This window comes from Tribolium madens, unplaced genomic scaffold (genome assembly GCF_015345945.1).
Source record: "Tribolium madens isolate multiple individuals breed KSU strain unplaced genomic scaffold, Tmad_KSU_1.1 Scaffold_19;HRSCAF=116;Tcas5.2_LG9, whole genome shotgun sequence".
In the NCBI taxonomy this organism is placed as follows: domain Eukaryota; kingdom Metazoa; phylum Arthropoda; class Insecta; order Coleoptera; family Tenebrionidae; genus Tribolium; species Tribolium madens.
This window is the reverse complement of record NW_025400983.1, coordinates 4,879,856-4,903,581: the sequence shown is the minus strand read 5'-3', so window position 1 is coordinate 4,903,581 and position 23,726 is coordinate 4,879,856. Positions and strand designations below refer to the sequence as shown.

The 23,726-nt window shown below is 29.2% G+C and overlaps 4 protein-coding genes across 6 annotated transcripts in view; 2 read left to right on the top strand and 2 right to left on the bottom strand.

The window, feature by feature from the left end:
- Positions 1-1,107: 1,107 nt before the first annotated feature.
- Positions 1,108-4,683, top strand: LOC123013848. The gene is made up of 2 exons (XM_044412683.1): positions 1,108-1,325; positions 3,968-4,683. Exons 1-2 carry the CDS (start codon positions 1,138-1,140, stop codon positions 4,560-4,562), a joined length of 783 nt encoding a protein of 260 aa, XP_044268618.1. The 5' UTR covers positions 1,108-1,137; the 3' UTR covers positions 4,563-4,683.
- Positions 4,684-8,021: 3,338 nt separating this feature from the next.
- LOC123015480 lies at positions 8,022-9,019 on the bottom strand. The gene is made up of 3 exons (XM_044415227.1): positions 8,743-9,019; positions 8,333-8,696; positions 8,022-8,282 (listed from the first exon to the last, which is right to left on the bottom strand). Exons 1-3 carry the CDS (start codon positions 8,919-8,921, stop codon positions 8,088-8,090), a joined length of 738 nt encoding a protein of 245 aa, XP_044271162.1. The 5' UTR covers positions 8,922-9,019; the 3' UTR covers positions 8,022-8,087.
- A 3,037-nt stretch (positions 9,020-12,056) lies between these two features.
- On the top strand, positions 12,057-16,320 carry LOC123012729 (N-acetyl-D-glucosamine kinase). 3 transcript variants are annotated; one of them, XM_044410834.1, is made up of 5 exons: positions 12,057-12,153; positions 12,239-12,356; positions 12,429-12,612; positions 15,147-15,399; positions 15,457-16,320. In XM_044410834.1, exons 2-5 carry the CDS (start codon positions 12,328-12,330, stop codon positions 16,020-16,022), a joined length of 1,032 nt encoding a protein of 343 aa, XP_044266769.1. In that variant the 5' UTR covers positions 12,057-12,153; positions 12,239-12,327; the 3' UTR covers positions 16,023-16,320. The 3 variants fall into 3 exon arrangements, with proteins under 3 accessions (XP_044266769.1, XP_044266777.1, XP_044266785.1); XM_044410842.1 differs by having other exon boundaries at positions 12,135-12,153; positions 12,242-12,356; XM_044410850.1 differs by lacking the exon at positions 12,057-12,153 and having other exon boundaries at positions 12,242-12,356; positions 12,401-12,612.
- A 2,545-nt stretch (positions 16,321-18,865) lies between these two features.
- The window catches only part of LOC123011782 (large neutral amino acids transporter small subunit 1), a 15,759-nt gene continuing 10,898 nt past the window's right edge, over positions 18,866-23,726 (bottom strand). The window contains exons 7-8 of the mRNA XM_044409417.1: positions 20,612-20,686; positions 18,866-20,553 (exon numbers count right to left, since the gene is read on the bottom strand). Of these exons, the coding sequence (XP_044265352.1) occupies positions 20,233-20,553; positions 20,612-20,686 (396 nt within the window). The 3' untranslated portion in view covers positions 18,866-20,232. The remainder of the gene's footprint in view (positions 20,554-20,611; positions 20,687-23,726) is intronic.

The window sequence follows — 23,726 nt, the reverse complement described above, 5'->3', positions numbered from 1 at the left end:
TAAAATCTAATTAGTTTTATTTTGACAGATGATGTACAAATAAAATGTAATACAAATAAAAAAGAAGTATATTTGTTAGGAAATGCATATCAAAGAACATAAAAACACAACGGTACTCAAAGCAGTTAAAAAATAATGAAAGCAAAAGGAAAGAGACAAGGACATGAAAAAGTTTGACATTTATTTTTTGACATTTGACATTTTTTTATGTCTATTTAATAATGCTGATGATCTTGTATATGTTTTTTTTTACAATTATTTAGTAATGGTACAAAAATTTTGCCAATAAAAGCCACAAATAACATTGAACAGAGTTACAACTTAGGATACAGCTTCCTTGATTCCTCTTCTTATAGCCTGTAGCAAAAAAACTTGGAAAATTATTTTTCCAACAGAAATAAATAGAGTCAAAGTGCAAAATTTAAACTCCCATAACTTCGAAATTTTTATAGATAATTTTTTTTTAACATTGTTTCTATGTTCCTGGTATCTTATATTATATGGCATTTTTCTCTGAAGCGCGAATTTTGGCGCAGCCTGTATAAATACAAAAATTTATTAGTTACAGAATCCATACCAAAGAAGATAAATAAGAACGGTATTCAAAATAATGAAAAACTAATGCTTTGCTTAAGGAAATTGTCCTTTTTGTTACATTTATCTACTTTGCTTCAAAAATTCCTGAACTGCTTGATTTACCGTAATAAAATAATTTTGGCAAACCATAACTGCGAAGCGTGCGAATCAAAAATTCTGTTAATTATTGTGTAACGTTGCTAATGACCAATTATCGCAAATTCGGTGTTTCGAATGCATTTAAATGTAAAATGCATCATCAGTGTAGCGCGTCCTCTCTTTAAAGTGTGAATCTCGTTACAGTTAATGAAAAATTAATGAAAAAATTAGAGCGGTGATAGTAGGTACAGCAGCAGTACCAGCACTTGTTCCTTATGTTCAGTGAGATTATCGAATTATATCCCCGTCACTTCTCCACAATACCTTCTTGCTCCACTAACTCCATTCATCTATCGATGGTCACTACATTAAAGAATAGGATGCAACGCTTTTTCTCACTAGAGATGGTAGAACTATATAAACCACTCTATTTCGGATTTGCAACATCAGTTCTTCACCATCATGTCTCCTCTTCGGTCACTACCCATCCTCGTGGTTTTCATTACCATCGCTCGAGGTGAAAAAATAAGTGACAAAAGTGAACATAAGAAGTCGATATCCAGGGATTGCGCCAATTCGTACACCACAACGTGTCTCAAACTCGATATTGTCTCATGGGTGGACAAGCTCAACGAGCAGGACGACTACAGGTCAGTTTGTTTTTCATTATTTCCCTCATTTTCACCAAAAAAATAATATTGATTTAATTACCAATTTAATGCTTTTTTCTACATACCAGGTGAATAAAAAGTATGGAACCAAACGTTTTTTGCTTAAACATTTTTTTTGGAAGAAGTAATTGATGAATGATAAAGTACTATAAAAATGTGATGTTTTGTGAAGAATAATATTTTTCGAATTTTTTTGTTTCTTTTGGAGTTCTACAAAAATTCTAATTTTTTTAAATGTCAACCCACTACAAAACCATTTTTCTCATAAAGATTATGATCTAAGGATTACAACTATCTACTTTATATTTAATTTAAAAAAATAAATAAATTGCATTTGACAAAATATCGCATAACTCAAAAACAAAAGAAAATTTCGTTCTCAAAATACGATAACATTTTTTATATTACTTTAATTTATATTAATTATTATTTTCTGGAGGCAAATGATTAAAAAAAAACGATTTGTTTCGTACTTTATTCACCCTGTTCATAATTAAAAAAAAAACATATTAAAAACGAGTTAAAGGTTAAATTGGAATACTATTTTTCTCTAGGACTACTTCCAAAATGTTTGAATCTACGAATGCATTTTTTAATTTATAATTTTGAAATACCTTAAAATGTGTGTTTTTTCAAAATGTGTTGTGTTATCAACTATAATCATCAAAATAAATTTTGAAACTAATGATAATGTGAATGACTGACTGGAGACAAAACTGGTTAATAAAAAAATTATTTCTTCGAAATTGAAAAATTTCTCTTTCATTTTAAAAAACTGCACATTTCTTGTCTATATCGATTAGAAAGGTGTTTTATGTTTTATATAAACTAAGCCTGTTTCATATTTTTCACAAAAACTTTATAACATTTTATAATGTTAGAAAACTAATAATTTATTGAAAGCAGAATTTTTAAATGCTTATCAGACAAAATCAGCAACCGATTTTAATTTTGACAATTTAAAATACGAAATTTTGACGAGTTTCACTAATCCATTATTTTAAAAATTTACAGTTAATTGACAGTTGTTTTCCTATTTTAGTATTTCAAAAAATTTGCTTTTCGTATAAATATTTATAAAAATGATAAATTTCTACAGTGGCAATCACAAAAATTACAGACTTAAAAATTGAGTTTTATAGAAATCATGATTTTTCAATATTTTCTATAAAAATTGTTAGAAATTTTGATATGTAATTATTCGAATAGATCCACAGCCATTGATAAACGCCCAGTATGTTAAATTACATATCTCGCTATTATCTGTAGTTCATCATGTAATTGTTTTATACATTATTAAAAAAATATATCCAAAATTTAATTATAAATAAACTTAATTGTTGTTGTTGTTGTTTAAAATTGTTGTACTTTTATTTCTTATATATTTAATTATGAACAAATGATTGTTATATTTTTAATAATTTTGATGTGTTAACAGATTGTTATTTGAAAATTTCAAATAAGTATTTTTTTTTATTTCTGTTTTAAAAACCCTTTATACCTACTTACCTACTCCAAATTCTGTTAGAATAAGTAAACAAAATGTAAGACAAAACATTAGTAATAAAAATGGGATAGTAATAAAAAAAAATAGTTAGACAAACAATTGTGATTTTGCTGTTTTGTCTTGGCTTTTACTTGATGTTAATAATAGTTTAAAAATGGAAAATGTACTAATCGACAGTTTTTAGATAATTTTGATTTTATTTTTTATTCTTTTGCCAAGTATGAGATACTAATTTCTAGATTTTTACAGTTTTTTTAAATTCCTGTTTCATTTTAATTTTAATTATTTAAACAATAATACTAGAAGAAAGTTGTAGAAAATTTTTATAAGTTTTCACCTGAGGTATGATAAAAAAGTTTTTATAAGTTAATCGAATAAGAAAAATATTTTATAAACTTCTCCTGTTTTCTATGCTTCTTTATACTATTTATATTATTTTTTATTTTAAAAAAGTTGAAACAGGTCTACTTAAAAGATGAGCTTGCAAAATAATATTGTTTAAAAATGGTCGAAAACTGAGAAAAAAATTGAATATGATGAAATAGTTGTCGGTGTATAATAGAGGAAGGAATTTATCGAAAAAATAATAATAATTTTATAAATTAGTATTTTTATTTCATACAAATACAGGGTGTTTTCTTAATACATTGAGAAATAACACTATTTGGTAAATAGACCTATAAAGCTTAATTACGAATATACAGAGTGATAAAGTTTCATGATAAAAATTAAAATCCATTAGTTTTTCTGAAACCACTTGAGTGATTTTTTTGTACAGGCTTTGTGAGCCTTTGAAAACGTTTATTTTCCGGCAATTACTTTATTTTTAAGAGACCAGTGGCGTGCTACGGGCACATCATTGGATACTTTTATTTTTGTTTTATATTTTTACTAATATTAGTTTTTTATGTAGTGGTTGCAATTTTTTGCTATATTAATACACCTTGTATATTTTTTTCTTTTAATATGTCGATAAACAGATCAATATTTTATCAAAAATATTTCCTTATATTAACAGAAAAAATTTTTTGTGTGATTTATTAAAAAATGAAAAAGTTTGTTGCCACAGTTGGCGTAAGAAAAGTAAAAAAATCCCTTTTCCGTTTTTTTCCAGCGTCCTCCCTGGCGTCTCCGTCATCCGCGAGAACCCCAACGGCACCAACCCCAACACCGCCGACATCGTCGCCGAACTCGCCCGTGACTTCCCCAACGACCCCGACGCCCGTCTCGACGCCTTCCTCATGAAAAAACTCACCGGCTACTTAAACTCGCACTCGGTGCGTCTCAACCTCTTCGACGGTAAGTCGGAGGTCACCGCTCGAGGAGGCGGTGGTGGCGGCGGCGGCGGAGGCGGCAAAAAGGGCGGCGGCGGCGGTATGGGGGCCATTCTCGCCGCCGGTGCCATGATGAAAGGAACTCTGTTTGCCCTGGCGTTGGGAGGGCTGGCGGCGCTCGCAGGCAAAGCCTTGATGACGGCCTTGATCTCATTGGTGTTGTCCGCGGTTATCGGACTCAAATCGCTGACTCATGGAGGAGGCAAATCGACAACTTACGAGGTTATAGCCAAACCGATTTACACGCATGCCAACACGCATTCGGTCTCGCACGAGGAGCATGGTGGAGGAGGGCATTATGGGCACTCGGGGTACGGGAGGAGTCTAGACATGCCGCTGCCTTTGGGGTTACAACCGGGTTATAAGCCCCAATAAGTCCACTAACCGATTTTTATTTATGCTATTTATGATGTTGGTTCGACTTTTTATTTATTTCGTTTCCTCGTGATTATTTATTTGTCTTTGTGTAAATAAATAAACTTTAATTCTCATTTAATTTTTTGTCTCATTTTCAATTCCCTATTTCTTTTTCACATTATTTTGCCAATGACAAGTTTCTGTGATCACGTGATCTTAAATTGTACACCCATTCGCTCTTTTGAGTCACGTGACTGCGTAGAGACAGTCACAGTAAAAAATTGAATTTGAAATAGTGATTTCTAGGATCATTAATTTCAATAATTCGAAACACCATTTCAACAAAACGCATAGTTTAGTTTATTCGTTTTTGGTCATGTCAACTAATGACTCCTAATTAATTAATTTTAATTAAAAGTTGAAACAAATTTTTTGTGTAAACTTCTATTAGAATTATTTGTTCTCTTTTATTATTTTTACTCTCTTTGTTTTCATTTTGGTTTCTTTAATTCTTTCTTCATAATTGACCAAATTTTATGTGACGGCAAAATTTAAAACTTTAAAAGATAAAATTTCAAATTTAGGTACAATAGAATACTTTAATATGGATCCAATTAAAAAAAAAAAAGAAATACAAGTTAGTAAAGTACTATTTTTAATTCACAAACTAAAATACATACCAGGTGAATAAAAAGTATGGAACTAAACGTTTTTTGCTTAAACTATTTAAAATTTGAAAAAACTAATTGATGAATGATAAAGTTTTAAAAAAAGGTGATGTTTTATAAAAAATATTTTTTTTTCGAAATTTTCGTTTGTTTTCAAGTTGTACAAAATTATTTATTTTTTAAATGACAACTCACTATAAAAACCATTTTTCTCATGAAGGTTATGTATGATATAAGAATTACAACTAAATACTTTATATTTCATTTTTAATTTTTTTACATAAATTGCAATTTTAACAAAAAAAATGTATCTCTAAAAGAAAACAAAATTTCGTTCTAAAAATACGATCACATTTTTTATATTACTTTAATTTATATTAATTATTATTTTCTGGAGCCAAATGATTAAAAATAAAACCGCTTGGTTCCATAATTCATATTCACCCTGTAGATAGAAACTTTCCACATTATTTATTTGCGTTTTTTATTTGATAATTACTAAGTTTTTAAGATCACGTGATCCTAAATTGTAAACACCCATTCGCTGTTTTGAGTCACGTGACTGCGTAGTTGCAGTAGGTAGGTACAGTTAGAGTAAAAAATGTTTGTCAATTTTCAAGCAAGCTTTGCTCCACTGTACTAAAATAGTGGTTTCTACGATTATTAGGTATCGTACTAAATAAAACAATAATAATTTGAAACACTATTTCAACAAAACGCTTAAATAAAATTACTTCTAAGTAGTCAATTTTAATTCAGAGCATTTTTTTTTGTGTAAATATGTACTGAAATAAAGTTTCCCATGGAAATTTTTCTATTTTGCGTCTCAAAGAAAGCTTATTTCACCACCAATTGGGTGCTGAAGCAGACTATTACAACAAGTTACTTTATAGAGGTTAGTAATGGTGATTTTCAGCGGTGTTTTAAGCGATTTCGTTTATTTCAGGTGGTGTGCATGAAATATTTGCAGTATTCATTGTTAATTCAACAAAATTTTGACACTTTAAAAATCGAATTTTTGAAACTTTCTGACATTTAAAACCAACCACCATCTTATTAAGACAAAAGTTGAAAAATTGACTTTTAAGGTAAAATCTACTTTAATATACTATTTTGTTTTTTAAATTTATGTATCTCTTTATTACATTCTTTGTATTTTTTTGATAATTAAAAAATTTGATTTCAATCAATTACTATTTCATTTAATATACAGAGTGTGCCAGAACTCGCGCCCCAGAGAAAAATGCCATGTAAGGTACGATAACAGGAACATGAAAAAAATGTTAAAATAATTCTATCTATAAAAATTTCGAAGTTATGAGAGTTCAAAATTTGCACTTTGACTCTATTTATTTCTGTTGTAAAAATAATTTTTCAAGTTTTTATGCTATAGGCTATTAGAAGAGGAAACAAAGAAGCTGTATCCTAAATTGTAACTCTGGTTAATGTTATTTGTGGCTTTTATGGGCAAAACTTTTGTACCTTTACTAAATAATTATAAAAAAACATATACAAGATCATCAGTATCTTTAAATAAACATAAAAAAATGTCAAATGTCAAAAAATAAATGTCAAAATTTTTTAACAGAGAATTTTTTAAACATTTTTTTCGTGTTCCTGGTATTGTATCTTACATGACATTTTTCTCTGAGGCGCGAGTCCTGACGCACCCTGTATAGGTAAAAAATGATTCAAAAAAACATTTATAAATGTATAAATAAAATGACACTTAAATAATAATTAAGAGAAATTAAGAGAAAACTATTTTTTTGTGTAAACACCTAATAGTACAAGTACATTATTTTATTAGGATTAAAAGTGTAAGTTTTTTGGAGAGCAAATTTCCGAGACAAAAAACTCACTTTTAAGCCGAATAAAACATACTATTTTTTCAAGCCAACAAAAATTTACGCAAAATTATTTGAATAAAAGTGAAAAATAAAAAATTATTTTGTTTTGAAACCTACGATTAAATTGAAATAAAAAAATATTTATTTTTAATTCATTTTAGTCTGGGATTAGAAGTATGGCCATGGCAACAATATTTTTCCTATTAAAAAAAAATATCTTTTAAAAATGACATTGAAAATGCCGTGTTTAAATCCGGCTGGAAAAAAGTTAACTTTTTAATAGAATTTTATGTTATTTATTATTTCCTGTTTTTGTTCAATATTTTTTGTTTATTTTTTCGACGATTAAGAAGTTTTTAAAACCACGTAATCTCAAACTACACATCCAACATACCAAGTGAATAAAAAGTTTAGAACCAAACGTTTTTTGGAAACTATTTATTTTTTAGAAAAACCAATTGATAAATGATAAAGTACTATAAAAATGTGATGTTTTATCAAGAATAATATTTTGAGAATCTTTTTTCCCTTTTTGAGTTCTACAAAAAAAAAATTTAAATGGCAACCCACTATAAAACCATTTTTTCTCATGAAAGTTATGATCTAAGAATTACAACTATGTACTTTTTATTTAATTTTTCAAAAATTTTTTTTACATAAATTGTAACAAGAAAATCGCATAACCCAAAAACAAACAAAAAATTCGTTCTCAAAATTCGATCACATTTTTTATATTATTTTAATTTATGTTAATTATTATTTTCTAGAGGCAAATGAATAAAGAAAAGCTTGGTTTCATACTTTATATTCACCCTGTATATACGCTCTTTCTTTCTTTGCTCTAGGATTTTTCGCTTTCTTTTCTTTCTTGAATATTATTTGTGGTTCTGAAAAGGTTTTGCTCTAGGATTTTTCGCTTTCTTTTCCTTTTTTTTAAGTGCAGGAAAATAAGACTCGTATTAAAATTTGCTGATTTTATTAAGAAAAAATAAATAATAATAAATAAGATGTGACAATTTTAAATGTTACGAATTGTCCTCGCTGTTGCTCTCATTTTGCGAGACATTGATGGACCTGGCATAGGGATTCTGGGCACTACTCCACCCGCCCAAACTGTTGGTGCCAAAGTTGGTACCAAAATTGGTACCATAAGTGGTAGGTACTCCGTAAGTCGGCGGAATATTAAAAGTACCACCTCCATGATTGAAAAAAGGGAAAGACTGAAAAAATAAATTAAAAGAATTAAAAAAAATCTAGTTCGACTATTTACCCTCCCGCTGAAGAACACTTGAACAAATAAAATAATAGAGATGACGAAGGCTAATTTCCCGACTATGAGAGCCTTCGTTGTTAGGAGAACAAGGCCTCCGAACATAATTGGGATCATGGACATCATCCTGGTTCCAAGGCCGAGGATCAAAGATCCCATTGTTTTCTTCACTTTCCCGCGGGCTTCCTCAAAGGACCTGGCAAGGTTTTGAGGGACTTGCAGTGGCAATTTGATCTGTAAAACTCTGGAATTGAGGAAACGCGAAGCTTGGGTCAAAACTAAATCGAAGAGTTCGGACGTTGAATTGGCCGATTGGACGGAAAATTCGAGTTTTTTCGCGCTTCTTGCCGAGTAAGTCCCATTCCTGGATTAGTAAATTTCAGTTTTGGTCAAAATTGTGGAAAAATTACCTCTGGAGCGCAATTCCTGGTATTATTTCCAACCCATCTTGTCTTTCGGCGATTTCAAAGGTCTTCAAAGCGCGCACTGTTGCACATTTGGCGATTTGGTCGAAATTTTCCCTCCACGAACATAATTCACAATTCACAGTGGTTGAAAGTAAAATGAAAAGTAAGACTCGAGAGTGCATTTTCGGTAGAGTCGAGGAAATGAATACCAAAAGTGGAAAACTGGGACCGTTTTATAGTGATGGGTTTTGTTGGTTTTAGATAATGTGACATTATGCGAAACTAGGTTTTTATTTTAAGTAAGTATTAACACTGGCCCAGCCTTGCTTGACCCACAGAAATGCTATTGTTTCTGTATTGTTCCAAAGTCGGAAGTTGTATGTGTTTAATACATTCTTCGGTTTCGGTGAGGAGAGAATAGTGTTATGTAAACAAGAAGAGGAAACGAAAACTAGGCTTTAATCTACTTTATTGCGGAAGTTGACATCGCACGGTTTAAAGAAAATTAGAAATTGTTTCAATATAATAATAAAAAATGTGTTAGGAAGGCACTTGGTGTATTTTTGATTTCAGGGTTTTATATAGGCATTTTTAGACTGCGAGTGTGTTGTTAGTTGCATAAATATTTTGTTATAAGCTTTTATAAAAAATGGTTCTGTGTTTCAATTTTGTAACAAATTCTGTGCAATACAATATTTTGAAAAATTTGAAATTTTGTGTGCCAAACCAATGTGCAAAAGCGCAAAACATCTTCTGTAAACTATTAAAAAATAAACATTTTAAATAAGTATTAGAAGTAATTAAATAATAATAATAAAGTAATAAATCATGAAAGAAATATCAATTCCCAAAACTAATTTATTGTTTTAATGTTTAATTAATCATGAAATATTTTTTTGCGTCAGAGATATGTCGTGTTTTATTTCATTTAATAAAAAAGTTGAAATAAGTTGCAATAAAAAAATAAAAACAATTTTTATTATTTTGAAATCGTAGTTGAAACAAAATTCCAATTTAAAAAATAATATTTTCAATAACACATGTAGAATTTTGAATAGAATTTTTAAGTGTCTGAGAAAGCGAAAATAAATGGTACAGTTGGAATTTCAAAGTCTTAAACTTTTTTTTTAAAGGAATTCCAGTTAAAAAATTTTTAATTCAATGTCGAAATTTTTCGTTTAAAAATTGGAAAAAACTCTAAGACGTCACTATTCTTATAGTTATTTATTTTATATTTTTCGTTGAATTTAATTGAAATAAATTGAATGAAAAAAATTGTAGCATACAATTAATTCAAGATTTTATCAGTTATCAGGAGTCGATATTCCATTTTTGAAAGCGAAGTTGAACCACAAAGTTCTAAAAAATACATTTCAAAGTTTGGAAACTCGCATTGATAACTTTTAAACAAAAATATAAATTTGAGGTAAAAACAGTTATGTAAAATTTTAAATTTACAAAAAGTACCTAATTATTTTAAATTTCATTTACCAAAATTTCAAATTTTAAAAGATGAAATTTCGAATTTACAAAGAAAAATTTCAAATTTCAATTAAAACTTAAATTTAAATTGCAAATTAAAGTTAGTACTTTCATATGCAAAAATTTGCAGTTTAAAACTAGAACTTTTTTGATTTCAAATTAAAATTTTGAATTCCAAAACTTAATTTTTTTTAAACTAATCAGCTACTTTATAGGTAAGTTCTTAAAAAATAATTCTCCGAATTGTAAAGTTAAAATTTCTAAACTTAAAAAAATAAATTTCCAAGTTTTAACGAATTTTTATAAATTTCAATTCCACTTTTCTACATCAAAACTTTATGGTTGAAACGGAATTTTAAATATCAAAATCGAAATTAGAAATTTACAAGCTAAAATACTGTTAATAATTTAAACTAAAAAAACCAATTTGATACTTTTACAGCCTTTTTAAACACTCATTTAGGTCCATTACCTGGTTGTTTTTAATAAAATTTTACATAATAATTGAATTTATAGCTGAAAAACGTCTAAAAAAAAACCGGTTGAAAAAACCAAAAATAATACTATTTTTGGGACAATTTAGCAATTTTTGGTCTTGTTTAGCGAAATCAAACTATTTTTTAACTAATTTGGTGATTTGTCGACTTATTTTTAAGAAAGCTTAGGGAAATAATTTGTTACTCAAAAACACTCATTTTTGATCTAATGAGGTTAATTTTCCGGTTGTTTTTAATTTATAGCTGAAAAATGTGCCAAAAAACCGTTGAAAAAAGCAAAAACAATGCTATTTTTGGCGCAATGTATCGATTTTTGGTCGGGCAAAGGCAAAATCAAACAATTTTTTTAAACTAATTTGGTGATTTTTTGATTTATTTTTAAGAAAGTTTAGCGAGTTTCGGGCTGAACAACGTGTAAAAGATTTTAAAAATATGAGATATTTTGTGTTTCGGATTAATTTTGACAAACTTTCTTTAAAAAAAAAGTTAAATTAAGCAAAAACAAGACATAATTTATCAGTTCTGGTTTAAAACAGTATTTGAGATTTTCAAACTAAAAATTTAATTCCAAGCTTGACATTTCAAGATGTTAAAAAAACAAATTCATTTTACAAGTCAGAGTTTTTAGTTTAAAATTCCTTGTTCTAAAGTGGAAATTTCGAATTTTAAAAGTCAAACTAAAAAATATTGCTTTTACAAATTAGCTTTCAGATTTTAAATTCTGAGAAATAGTCCAAATTGTTCTCATACACAATGGGTGTAATAAAAAAACTACAAACTACTTATTTGTTATTATTATTTACTATTTATTTTTTGTTAAATTTAGTTTAACCCGAGGGGCCGTTAACTTGAACAACTAATCCCAATTCCAAAAAAAATTCCAGTAATTCCAACGAATGATTTGTAATTCCATTCTTTTAATTTCCGTAGTTCCAAGTTAATTTTTGTAATTACAAAGTAATTTCTGTTATTCTAAAAAGAATTCCAGTAATTCACAAATAATTTAAGTAATTTCAAACAATCCAAAGAATTTTAATTCGAAGCAGTTTCGATTAATTTAAGTTAATAGTCATTCGGTTCAAACAAATTAAAAAAAATAAAATAAAATAAAATAAAAATAATGATCTGGTGTGATTATTGTGAATGTTTCTCGCATTGTTGGTGGCCTAATTTCGTGTTGACTATTCCGGAAACAGCGTCGTATCTAAAAGGGATGATTAGGAAAGTGACCTTACTTCACCGCTCAAAACTTTCTCATTGAAAAATGTCAAAAATTCCACTCGAAAATAATCGATTAAGTAATAATCCCGCTTACGTATTCATCTAATAAGTGGTCACTTTCTAGGCCCAATAAGTCAATTTCAACTTTTTGACCCTTCAATTGCCGGTCCTCCAATAAAACCCAATTACTCGAGTTAAAATCGAATAAAAAGCGGTAAGTAGAGGCGTGTCTGAAGCCGACCCTGGCTCGGGTACGTTCGGAAACAAGCCTCTAGCGTTTTACAACCTCACTCATTCAGTAGGTTAGAAACTCGCAAACGAGAAGTGAATGTGTTGCACCGAACTGCGTGGCACAGACGGCGTGTTATGTTACAAATTCTGACACAAAATGAGCAAAATTATCGGCGGAATTGAAGGGTGAGTCCATCGCTAAGAAAATTGAAATTTTGAAAAAAAATTAGAGTGCGTTCCAAAACTGCCCGTTTTCAGGGGTGCAACACATTCCAACATCATCCTCCTGGACTCTTCCGGTACGGTGTTGGCGAGCGCTCCGGGCCCCGGAACCAACCACCACTTGACCGGATCCGCGGAATGCCAGAAACGCATCGCCGATATGGTCAATTCGGCCAAACTCAAAGCCAAAATGGGCTTCCATCAACCACTAGATGCTTTGGTGAGTGGTGGGTCAACGTAATGAAACTGTGTCGGGTTATCACAATTGATTCAAATGAGTTTACGATTATTTTATAGCTAGGGCTGCGAATTTAGCCAAATTTTGTTTGCTTTACTCGAGTAGCTCTTATCGAATGTTTTTGAATGTTGCGAACGCGATTATTAATTTTTATTGACATGGGGGTTTAATTACGAGCGGTGTGGTTTAATTTCGCTCAATTATTGCGAAATAAAGATAAAATTGTGTTAAATACAATGGATTAAAATGATGTATTTATTGATTATAGATTTTTGTAATCTCCTGTTTAGTTAAAAGAAATTGTATTTTAAATAGCGATTTTAATTCCAGGTTTTATCGCACCTGACGTCATTTATTTCTCATTAATAAGGTATTTTATCAAGATATAATATTACTGAAATTTTCCAAACCACTCCAAAATTCATTACTTTGTTTTTGTGACGTTGCGTTGGTTTGTTTTACTTTCAAAAATTGCAACCAATTTATGCGTACACATAAATTATTATAAATGATCATTGAATAGTTGATTACTTTGTAAATAGGTAGCTTCTATTTAAAGATAAGAAAAATGTACAATAAAATACGATTTCAAGTTTTATCAAACATTTTTTTTTGTTTTATTAAAATGGCATGGTTTTTTAAGTCAAAATAACAAATTCTATCTATTTTAATTTTTTAAATTCTGAATTTTATTAACATAAATGTTTTGTTACCACATATGCCTAAAAATATGGAGAATTATCATTTTCAAGTTTCACTTGAAATTTACTCCACACGACTAAAATTTCTAAAAAAATTGATAGCAGATGGGACAAAGCTCTTAAATTCAACAATTATACTCTTGATTTTTAAAAATTATGTTAATTTTGGTTTTCTTCCGATCAATCCCCGATTATTACCATTAATCAAAGTAGTCTGTAATTAAAAAAAAAGTGATAGTCAGAAGATGGGGGAGACATGTCAGATTTTCAATCTTTCTCATTTTATTTTCCAGTGTTGCCAATTTTAAATCGAAAAATTCCAAACCCCTCTCATAGGGAATTTAATTGAAGACACGACGGTGTACGTAATTCAGAATTGAGTAAATTCCCTGTTTGTTTCAAAAATGTCAATTTTACTGTTTTTTGACATTAAAATCACAGGAGATTTAAATTTTATTTTCTTACTTCGCAATCAAAATTAGTAATCTAAATATATTTTTAATATTTACATAAAAACTGAAAAAATAAATACAGTGTCTTATTAAAGTAAGTATGATTATTTCTAAAAAAAAGAACAAAACTTGAAAAGTTTTTTTTAATTAAAAAAAACGTCTAATATTTAAACTAAGAGTTTGCAACAGCAAATAGTTTATACAAAATAAAATACAGGGTGCGCCAGAGCTGGCACCCCAGAAAAAAATGCCATGTAAGGTAAGTACCAGGAACATGGAAAAAATGTTAAAAAAAAATTCTATTTATAAAAATTTTGAAGTTATGAGAGTTTAAATTTTGCACTTTGACTGTTTATTTCTGTTGGAAAAATAATTTTTCTAGTTTTTTTGCTACAAGCTATTAGAAGAGGAAACAAGGAATTATTATTTATTATATTTATTTGTGGTTTTTATTGGCAAAATTTTTATACCTTTACTGAATAATTATAAAAAAACATATACAAAAACATCAGTATCATAGACACGGGGGGGGGGGGGTGCAATAACAACCCTCTCCCCCCAACCACGGCAAAAATATTTGTATACTTTTTTTAATAGTCAACTTAAAATAATAATAATAAAATAGGTATATATTGAAATGCACAACGAATCAAACAATTACAGCAAGTGATGAAAGTGACCACCATTTTCCAAACAAGACTGATTTTGTGATTTAAATCAAAGTTATCATTTATTTGCTTTTTTTGAATCTTTTTTTTTTTAGTTTTGTTGTTTTATTGAAGAAGTTTATAAATTTGTTTATTTCGTTTTTATTATTCTTATTTATTATACTTAATTGTTTATCTAATAAGTTTTTTATTTGATCATTGTAGATTCTACAATCATAATCTTTAAGTTTTTTTTTGTGAAATTAAAATTAAATTAAAATGTACCAAAATACGAGTATTTGTTTTAACGAGTGTAATAAATAGTAATAATGATTCAATATTTTATAATTAACTGATAATTTATTTGAAGTGGGTTTTGTGATAAAGTTTTATAAGGATAACGGTGACATTGAATTTGTTAGGACTTTGTTTTATCAATTCTCAGTTATTTTTTTATAATCTGGGTGCCAAAACTTGGTATAACTTTAATCAAGGAACGTGAAAATGGGTGACCTTGAAATTGTACTCGTAGTAAAAATGGCACGTGACACGAATTTCCAAAGCGGAAAATTTAAAATAAATGTCTTCTGCTTTATATTTAGCAACAAAAGCGAGATTTTATCACTTGTGATACGCTATCAAGGAATTTTCCTCAAAAACATTTACGTACTCGAGTTTCAACAATTTCCTCAAGTATTATAGAATAAATTTAATAGGGGTTGAGTTTGAGCGGCTGCGAGCAGGAGGACACCAACCAGGAGTTGTTGAAAGGCCTCCAGGAGTCCTACCCCAACTTGAGCAAAAGCTACTCCATCGGGAGCGACACCCATGGCTCCGTAGCCACCACCTCCAATTGTGGAGGCATCACTTGCATCGCAGGTACCGGCTCCAACACCCTCCTCATTAACCCCGACGGCACGAGCTTCCAATGCGGGGGTTGGGGGAACCTCCTCGGTGACGAGGGCAGCGGTAAGTGTTTACTTTCCCTCCAAGAATAGAAATAATTGCAACCTTGGACAATTCCAGCCTGGAAAATCGCACACAGATCGATAAAATACTGTTTTGACGATTTAGACAATTTCAGCGAGCCCCCGTTTCCCACTGAAGTGATTTGGGGGGCGGTTAAGGAGCATTTCAAGATCCAGACGCAACCCGAAATTTTGGACTACTTCTATACGAATTTCGACAAGGCTTTTATAGCTTCCCTGTGCAAAAAAATCGCAGAATTGGCCAATAATGGCGATAAATTGTCGCAGTATGTGTTTGAGGAGGCGGGGATGCACCTAGCGAGAGGTATAGCAGCGGTGGTGTCAAAGGCGGCGCCGGAATTGGTCGAGAGGGAGGGAGGAGTCCACATTTTGTGTGTCGGTTCGGTTTGGTTAAGTTGGGATCTGTTAAAACCGGGATTTGTGACTTGGTTGAGGAAACACACTGATATAAGAACGATGTCGCTGATGAGACTGACCAAAAGTATGGCTTTCGGGGCTTGCTACATGGCGGCCGATCAAGCCGGCTTGGAAATCAAGAGGGATTATTCCCAAAACTATACCGTGTTTTATAAATATGACAGGAAATCCGCCTTTTCGGACTAGTCAATTGTAATATAGAAGAATAAAGTCAATTTTAAATCGAACTCTCTTTGGTCATGACCGCCATGTTGGATCCAAAAACGCGGGGAATTTGAAATTTGCTAAAATAGGATATGATTAAACGCAAAAACCAGGGATGAGTGCCTTGAAATTTTAACTGAGTTCGATTTGTATGATTTTTTAAATGTGTATAAAGATGTGTATATTTTTTATTGTTTTGTTGCTGATATTTTATTTTATTCTTGCTTAGTTCCTCTATGTACATATAGTTTTTAATCAAATAAAAAAGTCAGTGTTCGTATTTAGTCTCTTATTATTTCTTCACATTTCATTGACAATTCTAAAAAATATTTATTTTAACCTTTTTTAATTTTTACAAATATTTTTTAGTATTATCTATTTGTGTTTTTGTCTTTTATTTAAAATAAACATGCTGACAGAATTTTAAAGTCAGTGTCAAATCTTTATGTACGGGGTGATTCTCGGAAGATGACAAATTATCAAAATATGTACATAATATTACTAAAATAAATTAATTAATAATAATAATTGATGTACATAATTATATATGAAACGTATTTTGTGTTGTATTTTATTTTTGCAAAATTTATTTATTTTTGTCAACTTACGTATTTTAAAATATGAGACAATAATGAAATTTTTTGTCGTATCAAGAATCAAGATACGCAAGCGTTTAATTAATTTTTGATCAAAGTGGGTAAGGTATTCAGAAGATATGAGACAAATTAATTTTCATATCTTTTGTCTCTGTTTTTCAATGTTGCCAATTTAATTTAGTGACAAAGGTCACTTTGACTAGAAATTTATTTAGGAACAGAGTATTTTTTTAATAAAAATTAACGTTAAGTTATTGAATTTATTCAAAATTTAGATTTACAAAATTAAGAAAAAAAAATTCGAAAGATGTCACAATTACATAAATGAAAACATTCATTAATTTATTTTTGTTCTAAATTTACATTTTACCAAAAAAGTAAATAATTGTTTTTATTAGCTTTCCTTTCGTATTTTACACTCTGCATTGGTTATTACTAAGGCTCGGATTATATGCACGAAAAAATCGTAAAATATGCGCATATATATGCACGTATTTTCACAAAAATATGCACAAAATATTAAGAAATATGCTCCAATATATACCAAATATTCATCGATATACAAAATTTTGAACAATAAAAAGTCAAAGGTATTTATTTTTTGAAAAAACTAATTGATGAATTATAAAGTTCTATAAAAATGTGATGTTTTATCAAAAATAAAATTTTTTGAGTTGTTATTTTGTTTTTTAGTTTTACAAAAATATTAATTATTTATTTATTTTTTTTATTATTTTTTTAAATGGGGACCCACCAAAAAACATTTTTTTCATGAAGGTTATGATCTAAGGGATTACAACTATCTGCTTTGTATTAAATTATTTTTTTACAGACCTATATCGCAATTTAGACGGGAAAAATCGAATAATTCAAAAACAAAGCAAAATTTTGTTCTTAAAATAAGATCATTTCTTATATTACTTTAATTTATATTAATTATTATTTTTTGGAAACAAATGATTGAAAAAAAAATCGCTTGGTTCAATACAATTTAAAAAGGAAATACTCAGCAGGGTATTAATTTTTTGAGTTTGGCTTACCGGTTGTTTTCTCTTTAAAATATTTTGTAATCGGATCATTTTTCATAAACTGTCCAATTTTTAACTTGAACTGAAATTTTTAGTCGGAAATTAGTGATTTGAAGAAAATTTGCACAAATATGCAATATTTCCTAAAATATGTACCAAGTTGCCAAAATATGCATTTTTTATTTGGCTTATTTTAATAAAAAAACATTAGATATGCATAGAAAACTTACAATGTTGTTGATACTCGTATACCTCTTAATAACAAATATGCATTTTGCATATAATCCGAGCCTTAGTTATTACTTTTTAGTGACATATTTTTCAGCAACAGCACTTTTTAAATCAACTGCTTGTTTATATTTTCCGAATATAAAAGACCATTTTTTAGAGTTTACTTTCCATAAGTAAAAAAACATCAAAAACGTAGTTTTCTTGAGTGAAAATTTTTTTCAGAGTTATTCTTTTTTATTTTTTGCTTTTTTTTTATGATATTATTTATATTTTTATTAGTTGTTACAAGTATAAAAAGTGTATTAATATGCCTTTAAAAATTGCTCTGTGTTTATAATTTATTATAATTGACAAATAATAATATTAAGAATAAAGAAGCGTCACTGATATGGATTTCAGTGATTATTATGATTATTATTCTGTATTAGATAAAGGGTCAAGGCCAACTTTTTATTTTATCAATCATTATTTTGAAAATTACTCGTCAAAAATTATAAATAAGTTTACTTTTTTTAGATATATCTGGAAATTGCATAACGAAAAGAATTAAAAAAAAACAACAGAAAACAAAATGAGAACAAACTACAGTGTGGCCGCGTGAAAATTATACAGAGTGACTTTGAGACACATATGTGCAAATTTTTTAACAGGCGATAGTATAGTTCAAAATGAGTCAAAACAACTCAACTTGTCTGATCCGAATGTTTATAGTTTCTGAGATATAGAGGGTGAAACTTCCACATTGGCGTCGAAAAAATATCAAAATAATGCAACAGAACCGAATTTGGAACTTTTTGAGTATTTTACCCAAAGTTTATATTGCTATTAATAGTAATCGGTTAGATTTGAGGTAATAAAACTGGGTGACATCTTCTACAGAAAAAAAATGATTCAAAATTTTTACCGTTTTATGATTATTTTTTTTTATTATTTCTATATTTTTATTCATTATGTTGAAAATAATAAACAATTTTAACAAAAGACGTTTATTGATATGAATTAATAATAATTATCGAAGTCAAAATGTGAAAATAAAATTAGAAAAGAAACGACATTTGTAAAAAATAATAATCGACTATTATTGCAATAGTGGGGAATACATATTGGCACGACAGAGTAGGTCTTTTGCACGGCAAAAATAGTTAAACCAACAACAAATAAAATATTTCAGAACGATAGAAAACTAAAATGCACGACAAAATAAGGCAATGCAATGAGACACTGAATTATTATTAATTATTAATTTGTATACTAATTTATTTAAAATTCTTGCACAAGGGCTATACATTTTGTGCAATATTTTTTTTTGTTATTTTACCCTTTTCCGTCGTGCCGATAAATGACCCTGTAAAAATTGGTAAAGTCTGTTTTTTCTTTAAATGGGAATTACCAAGTCAAAATTTTGATGAAAAAATTGGTAACAGCTTATCTCCATAGCCACAAATTTTGTTTGTTTTTGTCCCAAGAAATTTTGTTAAAAAATTATGGTTATTTTCATGTTGTAATGAGTCAAAATTTTAACTTTTATGAATCTTGTGTGCTTGTTTGCTCTTTGTAAGTCTTTATAATCGAATACCTGAAGACTACCAAATGTCCAAAGCACTGTAAGTAAGTACAGTGTTGTGAACAAAAATGAGCTTCTTACTACAGAAACTTAATAAAAAATGGTGTCAATATAGAAAAAGGTTATTTTGCAAAAGGTTTATGAAGATCGGCAATTAATTTTGTGTAATTTATTGAAATGAGTTCAAAGTTCCTTCGGCTTTAGTTTCAAAATTGTTACTTTTTCAACTCCTTCTTCAAAAACGGTGCAACTAATTTTAGAACCACTAATTTAATTTTATTCTTTCTCTTTGATGTTTACGTTGTATTGTCATCAATTTCTTACTAAAAATTAGATAATGGTTAGCAAACCTGCATTAGAAATTCCGTCTATTTTTTAGTGTTGGTCTTTTTCTGACTTCTGCTTGCACACTTTTCGTCTTCAAATTTCCAAAATCTGTTCGCGGGACTTAATTTGTTTCCGTTTTTGTGTTTTCGTTTCTAATTTTTTTTAACTGTCGTTTAATGAGATTTTTTTCTGAAATTAAATCAAAAACCGGAACTGCCAACTTCCTTCATAAAAATTACCATGAATAAATTTGTTAGGGGTACCAACACTAAGACTGTTTGAAATTTCCATTTAATAAAAAAACAGACTTAGCTACAGTATGAGGCGATTGGCATCAAGTATCGAATAAAAAATGAGTGTTCGTAACATTGTTTATTTTTCATGCATACAAACATTTATTGTCGATGTAGGCATAAGTAATCGTTGGTCTCTTTCGCACTCACTACCTACAAACTGGCCGTTTTCGCTTTGCCCACGACTACCAACAGCTGCTGAAGAGTGATAGTTATGCTGTTGGTGGCCTTATGGAACCAAAGCGGCTTGTTCTTCCAATAAATAAATACCAAATAAACTGGTACCGATGTCAAAATCATCAACATGCCGATGCCGGTTTCGACAGGACTAGCGACCATGGGTACGGCCGTCACGAAAATGGTGGCGAGTAAGTAGATGATGGGCCAGATTAAGTTCACTTTGATGGGTCGTTCCAGCTCGGGATGGGTCCAGCGCAACCATGGGACGCACAAAACGGACACTCCAATACTCAACTACGGAAAAATTAAAATTGAGTGAGACAATAATTGCTTTTGTTATTGCGTTTCATACCCATGTGGCGAAGCCGACGTAGTTTATTAAAGCGAAAATGTCTGATACTGTGAGATAGAGCATCGATAACAGCGCCTGCAAATTAAATTCATTTTATAGGAAATCGTTGCGACGATAACTCTATTTATTTTGGCGAAAATGGGTTTTAAATGGGAAGGAGTTGCGAAATTGTAAATAACGATACGAGTTTTGCGACGGGTCTGGTTGTTTTATTTTTAAATTAGTTTATTGTCACCTTTTAACTCGACAAAGAAGCAATCGTCCTAATTTGATTATCTCAATTAGGTGGAGATTATGTCATCACTTTGTGTATACATACAAGGTGATTCTTTTAGAGCCTACATTAGAAACTTTTTAACTTCTAATGCAGATAATAATTTGAAACTTTGTACACAACCCAAGTCGACTAGTCTAAGTTCAATTAAATTATTTTCAAAATGGCTGAACTTCCGGAACTACGAGAAATTGGCGCCAACTTTGAAATTTTAAATGGTACCCACTTAATTTTATTACATTGTTGAATTCTCGTCTTTAAACTAAGTAAAATGTACCTAGTTGTTAGTACCTATCTGTCATAGTTTTTGACATATGTCAATTTTTTGGTCAAAATTTTCACTTGCAGGGGTTCATTCAAAACATCACAGCTCTTGAACCCTTTGCGATAAGTGAATATTTTTTTTTTGCATTCGATAACCAAAGGTTCGAAAAGTTTTCTAGAATTTTCAAAATTATCAACTGTCAAATTGCAAGGCTAGTATGATTTTTTGAAAATGATCATTACCAAACCGCTATAACTCAGTTTTTTCAAATGAAATGACTCTATTTTCTCAACGGCAATTAAAAGTACATTAATTTGTAGAGGGACTTTTATCAACATGTCCTATACCTATTTCTTACAGTTTTTGAAATAATCACGAAAAACATGTTATAATTTTTATTTTTATAGTTAATCACATTGGCTTTGAAAAAATACAATAAAGATATACCATAATTAATACAGATGTTCGATATGTTTACCATTTTTAAACATTCCAAAACTCGATAGTGAACTGATTGATTGGCTTCCATTATTTCATTTGATTGAAAATTATTAAATGCCGCCTCAATCCTTGCCTCAATTCTTCGTAATTCCGAATGGGTGTTGTGTAGACTAATAAATCTTTAATACGTATTGATCATTTTCCAAAGCCTACGTGATTGACTATAAAAATAAAAAACAAAAACATGTTTTTCGTGATTATTTTAGAAACTGTAAGAGATGGGTATAGGACATGTTGATAAAAGTCCTTTTTTTTTTTTTTTCGCTTGCCGTTGAGAAAATTATAGCTGTTTAATCATATAAGCTTTGCAATTTGACAGTTGACAATTTTGAAAATTTAGGAAACTTTTCGGACGTTTGGTTATCGAATACAAAAAAATTGTTGACTTATCGCAAACGGTTCAAGAGCTGTGATGTTTTTAATAAACCTCTGCAAATGAAAATTTTGAGCAAAAAATTCACATATGTCAAAAACTATGACAGATAAGTTCTAATAACTAGATACATTTTACTCAGTTTGGAGAGGAGAATTCAAAAATGCAATCAAAATAAGTGGTTACCATTTAAAATTTCAAAGTTGGCGCCAATTTCTCGTAGTTCCGGAAGTTCAGCCATTTTTAAAATAATTTAATTGAACTTAGACTGGTCGATTTGAGATGTGTACCAAATTTTAAATTTCTATCTGCATTAGAAGTTAAAAAGTTTCTAATATAGGCCCTAAAAGAATCACCTTGTATAACAACTAAATTACATCGTTTAAAAAATGTTTGGGTACACAGATTTTTTTCGAATTAGAAGAGAAAACTACAGAAATCCTTTTTTTTATATATTACCAAAAATGATTGAAAAAGTCTTAAAAGGGAATGAGTGAGTTGATCGTAGTAAGCTATGAACAAACACAGCTTTCTTGATTTTTGTAAAAAATACACACAAGTTAAAAACATTTATTTTTGAATGAAGATAAATCTAAATTGTTAATAAAATCATGTGTAAGCAGATAACAAACAGCAATTTAAATAATATTTGTTTTACGATTTGGTATAACAAAAAATATGAATGCTTGTATATTTGGTTGCCTATAAACATCCATTAAAAGATATTGTTTCGAAAATGCAAAAAGGAGTATTAACAAAATATTACTTTAAAATTTTGTTTTTTTCTTTATTAGTCATTGTCTATTAACAACCAAAAAAACTGTCTAAAACGAGTAAGATCATAGTTTCTTTTTTTTTTTAATTTTAATTCCAGTTTTTAAACAATTATTTTTATAAAATAATATATGGAGTAGCTAAATAATTTTAGAACGGTTTAACAAAGCACGTTGAAATTGGGGAAGCAGTTTATTTATTTTCTGGTCAAAATTCAGGCGGCAAAAAGATAACGATAAAGACAACATTTCCAAGGCTAAAAAAGATTACATTTTTCAAAATTTAATTGGTTCGATATTTTTTTTAAGTTTCGATTAAAATAAGGTATGCATGTGTTATATCACAGAACTCAAAAAATGCTCTTCTTAAAAATATTAAATTTGACCCTTAAAAAAATAGAGCAAATCGAGATAGAAGTATAAAAAACATCTGAGGCGATGGAATTTAAATACTTTTACATGTATATCAAATTTTAATAAGTTTTGATGAATAGTTTTTATAATATTTAACTGTATTCATACTTTTTAGCGACTCTGTATATTTCTTTGTAACGTTTCTAAAATAATAGTTACTGTTGTTTGAGGTCAAAAAATCACTTTTGGCCGAGGTGCACACAACGTTTTTTAGGTGATGTTTAAAAAAATAAAAATTTGGTCATATTGTAAGTGGAAGATAAAATTTCAATGTCAAACCTACGAATTAAATTGTTCATTAAAATTTTTGATTAACAAGGGAAACTAGTTTCGGCAAGACATCTTACCATCTTCAGTCTGAAAAAACTAAACAAATTCATAAGAAACCGTTCCTATTTATTAAAAAGAAACTTACCTAATTTAAAACAAATTACAATTTAATCAAAAAAATTTATTTTGGATTTGACTTTAAAATTTTACCTTCCACTTACAATAAGAAAATGAAGCCCATTTTG

Excerpts from the sequence above, each read along its gene's own strand:
- LOC123013848 (XM_044412683.1), top strand. The coding sequence starts at position 1,138 with ATGTCTCCTCTTCGGTCACTACCCATCCTCGTGGTTTTCATTACCATC. Across the intron at positions 1,326-3,967 it reads AACGAGCAGGACGACTACAG|CGTCCTCCCTGGCGTCTCCG; the intron begins GTCAGTTTGTTT and ends GTTTTTTTCCAG.
- LOC123015480 (XM_044415227.1), bottom strand. The coding sequence starts at position 8,921 with ATGCACTCTCGAGTCTTACTTTTCATTTTACTTTCAACCACTGTGAAT. Across the intron at positions 8,697-8,742 it reads CCAGGAATTGCGCTCCAGAG|GAATGGGACTTACTCGGCAA; the intron begins GTAATTTTTCCA and ends TTACTAATCCAG. Across the intron at positions 8,283-8,332 it reads AAGTGTTCTTCAGCGGGAGG|TCTTTCCCTTTTTTCAATCA; the intron begins GTAAATAGTCGA and ends TTATTTTTTCAG.
- LOC123012729 (XM_044410834.1), top strand. The coding sequence starts at position 12,328 with ATGAGCAAAATTATCGGCGGAATTGAAGG. Across the intron at positions 12,613-15,146 it reads ATCAACCACTAGATGCTTTG|GGGTTGAGTTTGAGCGGCTG; the intron begins GTGAGTGGTGGG and ends TAAATTTAATAG. Across the intron at positions 15,400-15,456 it reads CCTCGGTGACGAGGGCAGCG|CCTGGAAAATCGCACACAGA; the intron begins GTAAGTGTTTAC and ends GGACAATTCCAG.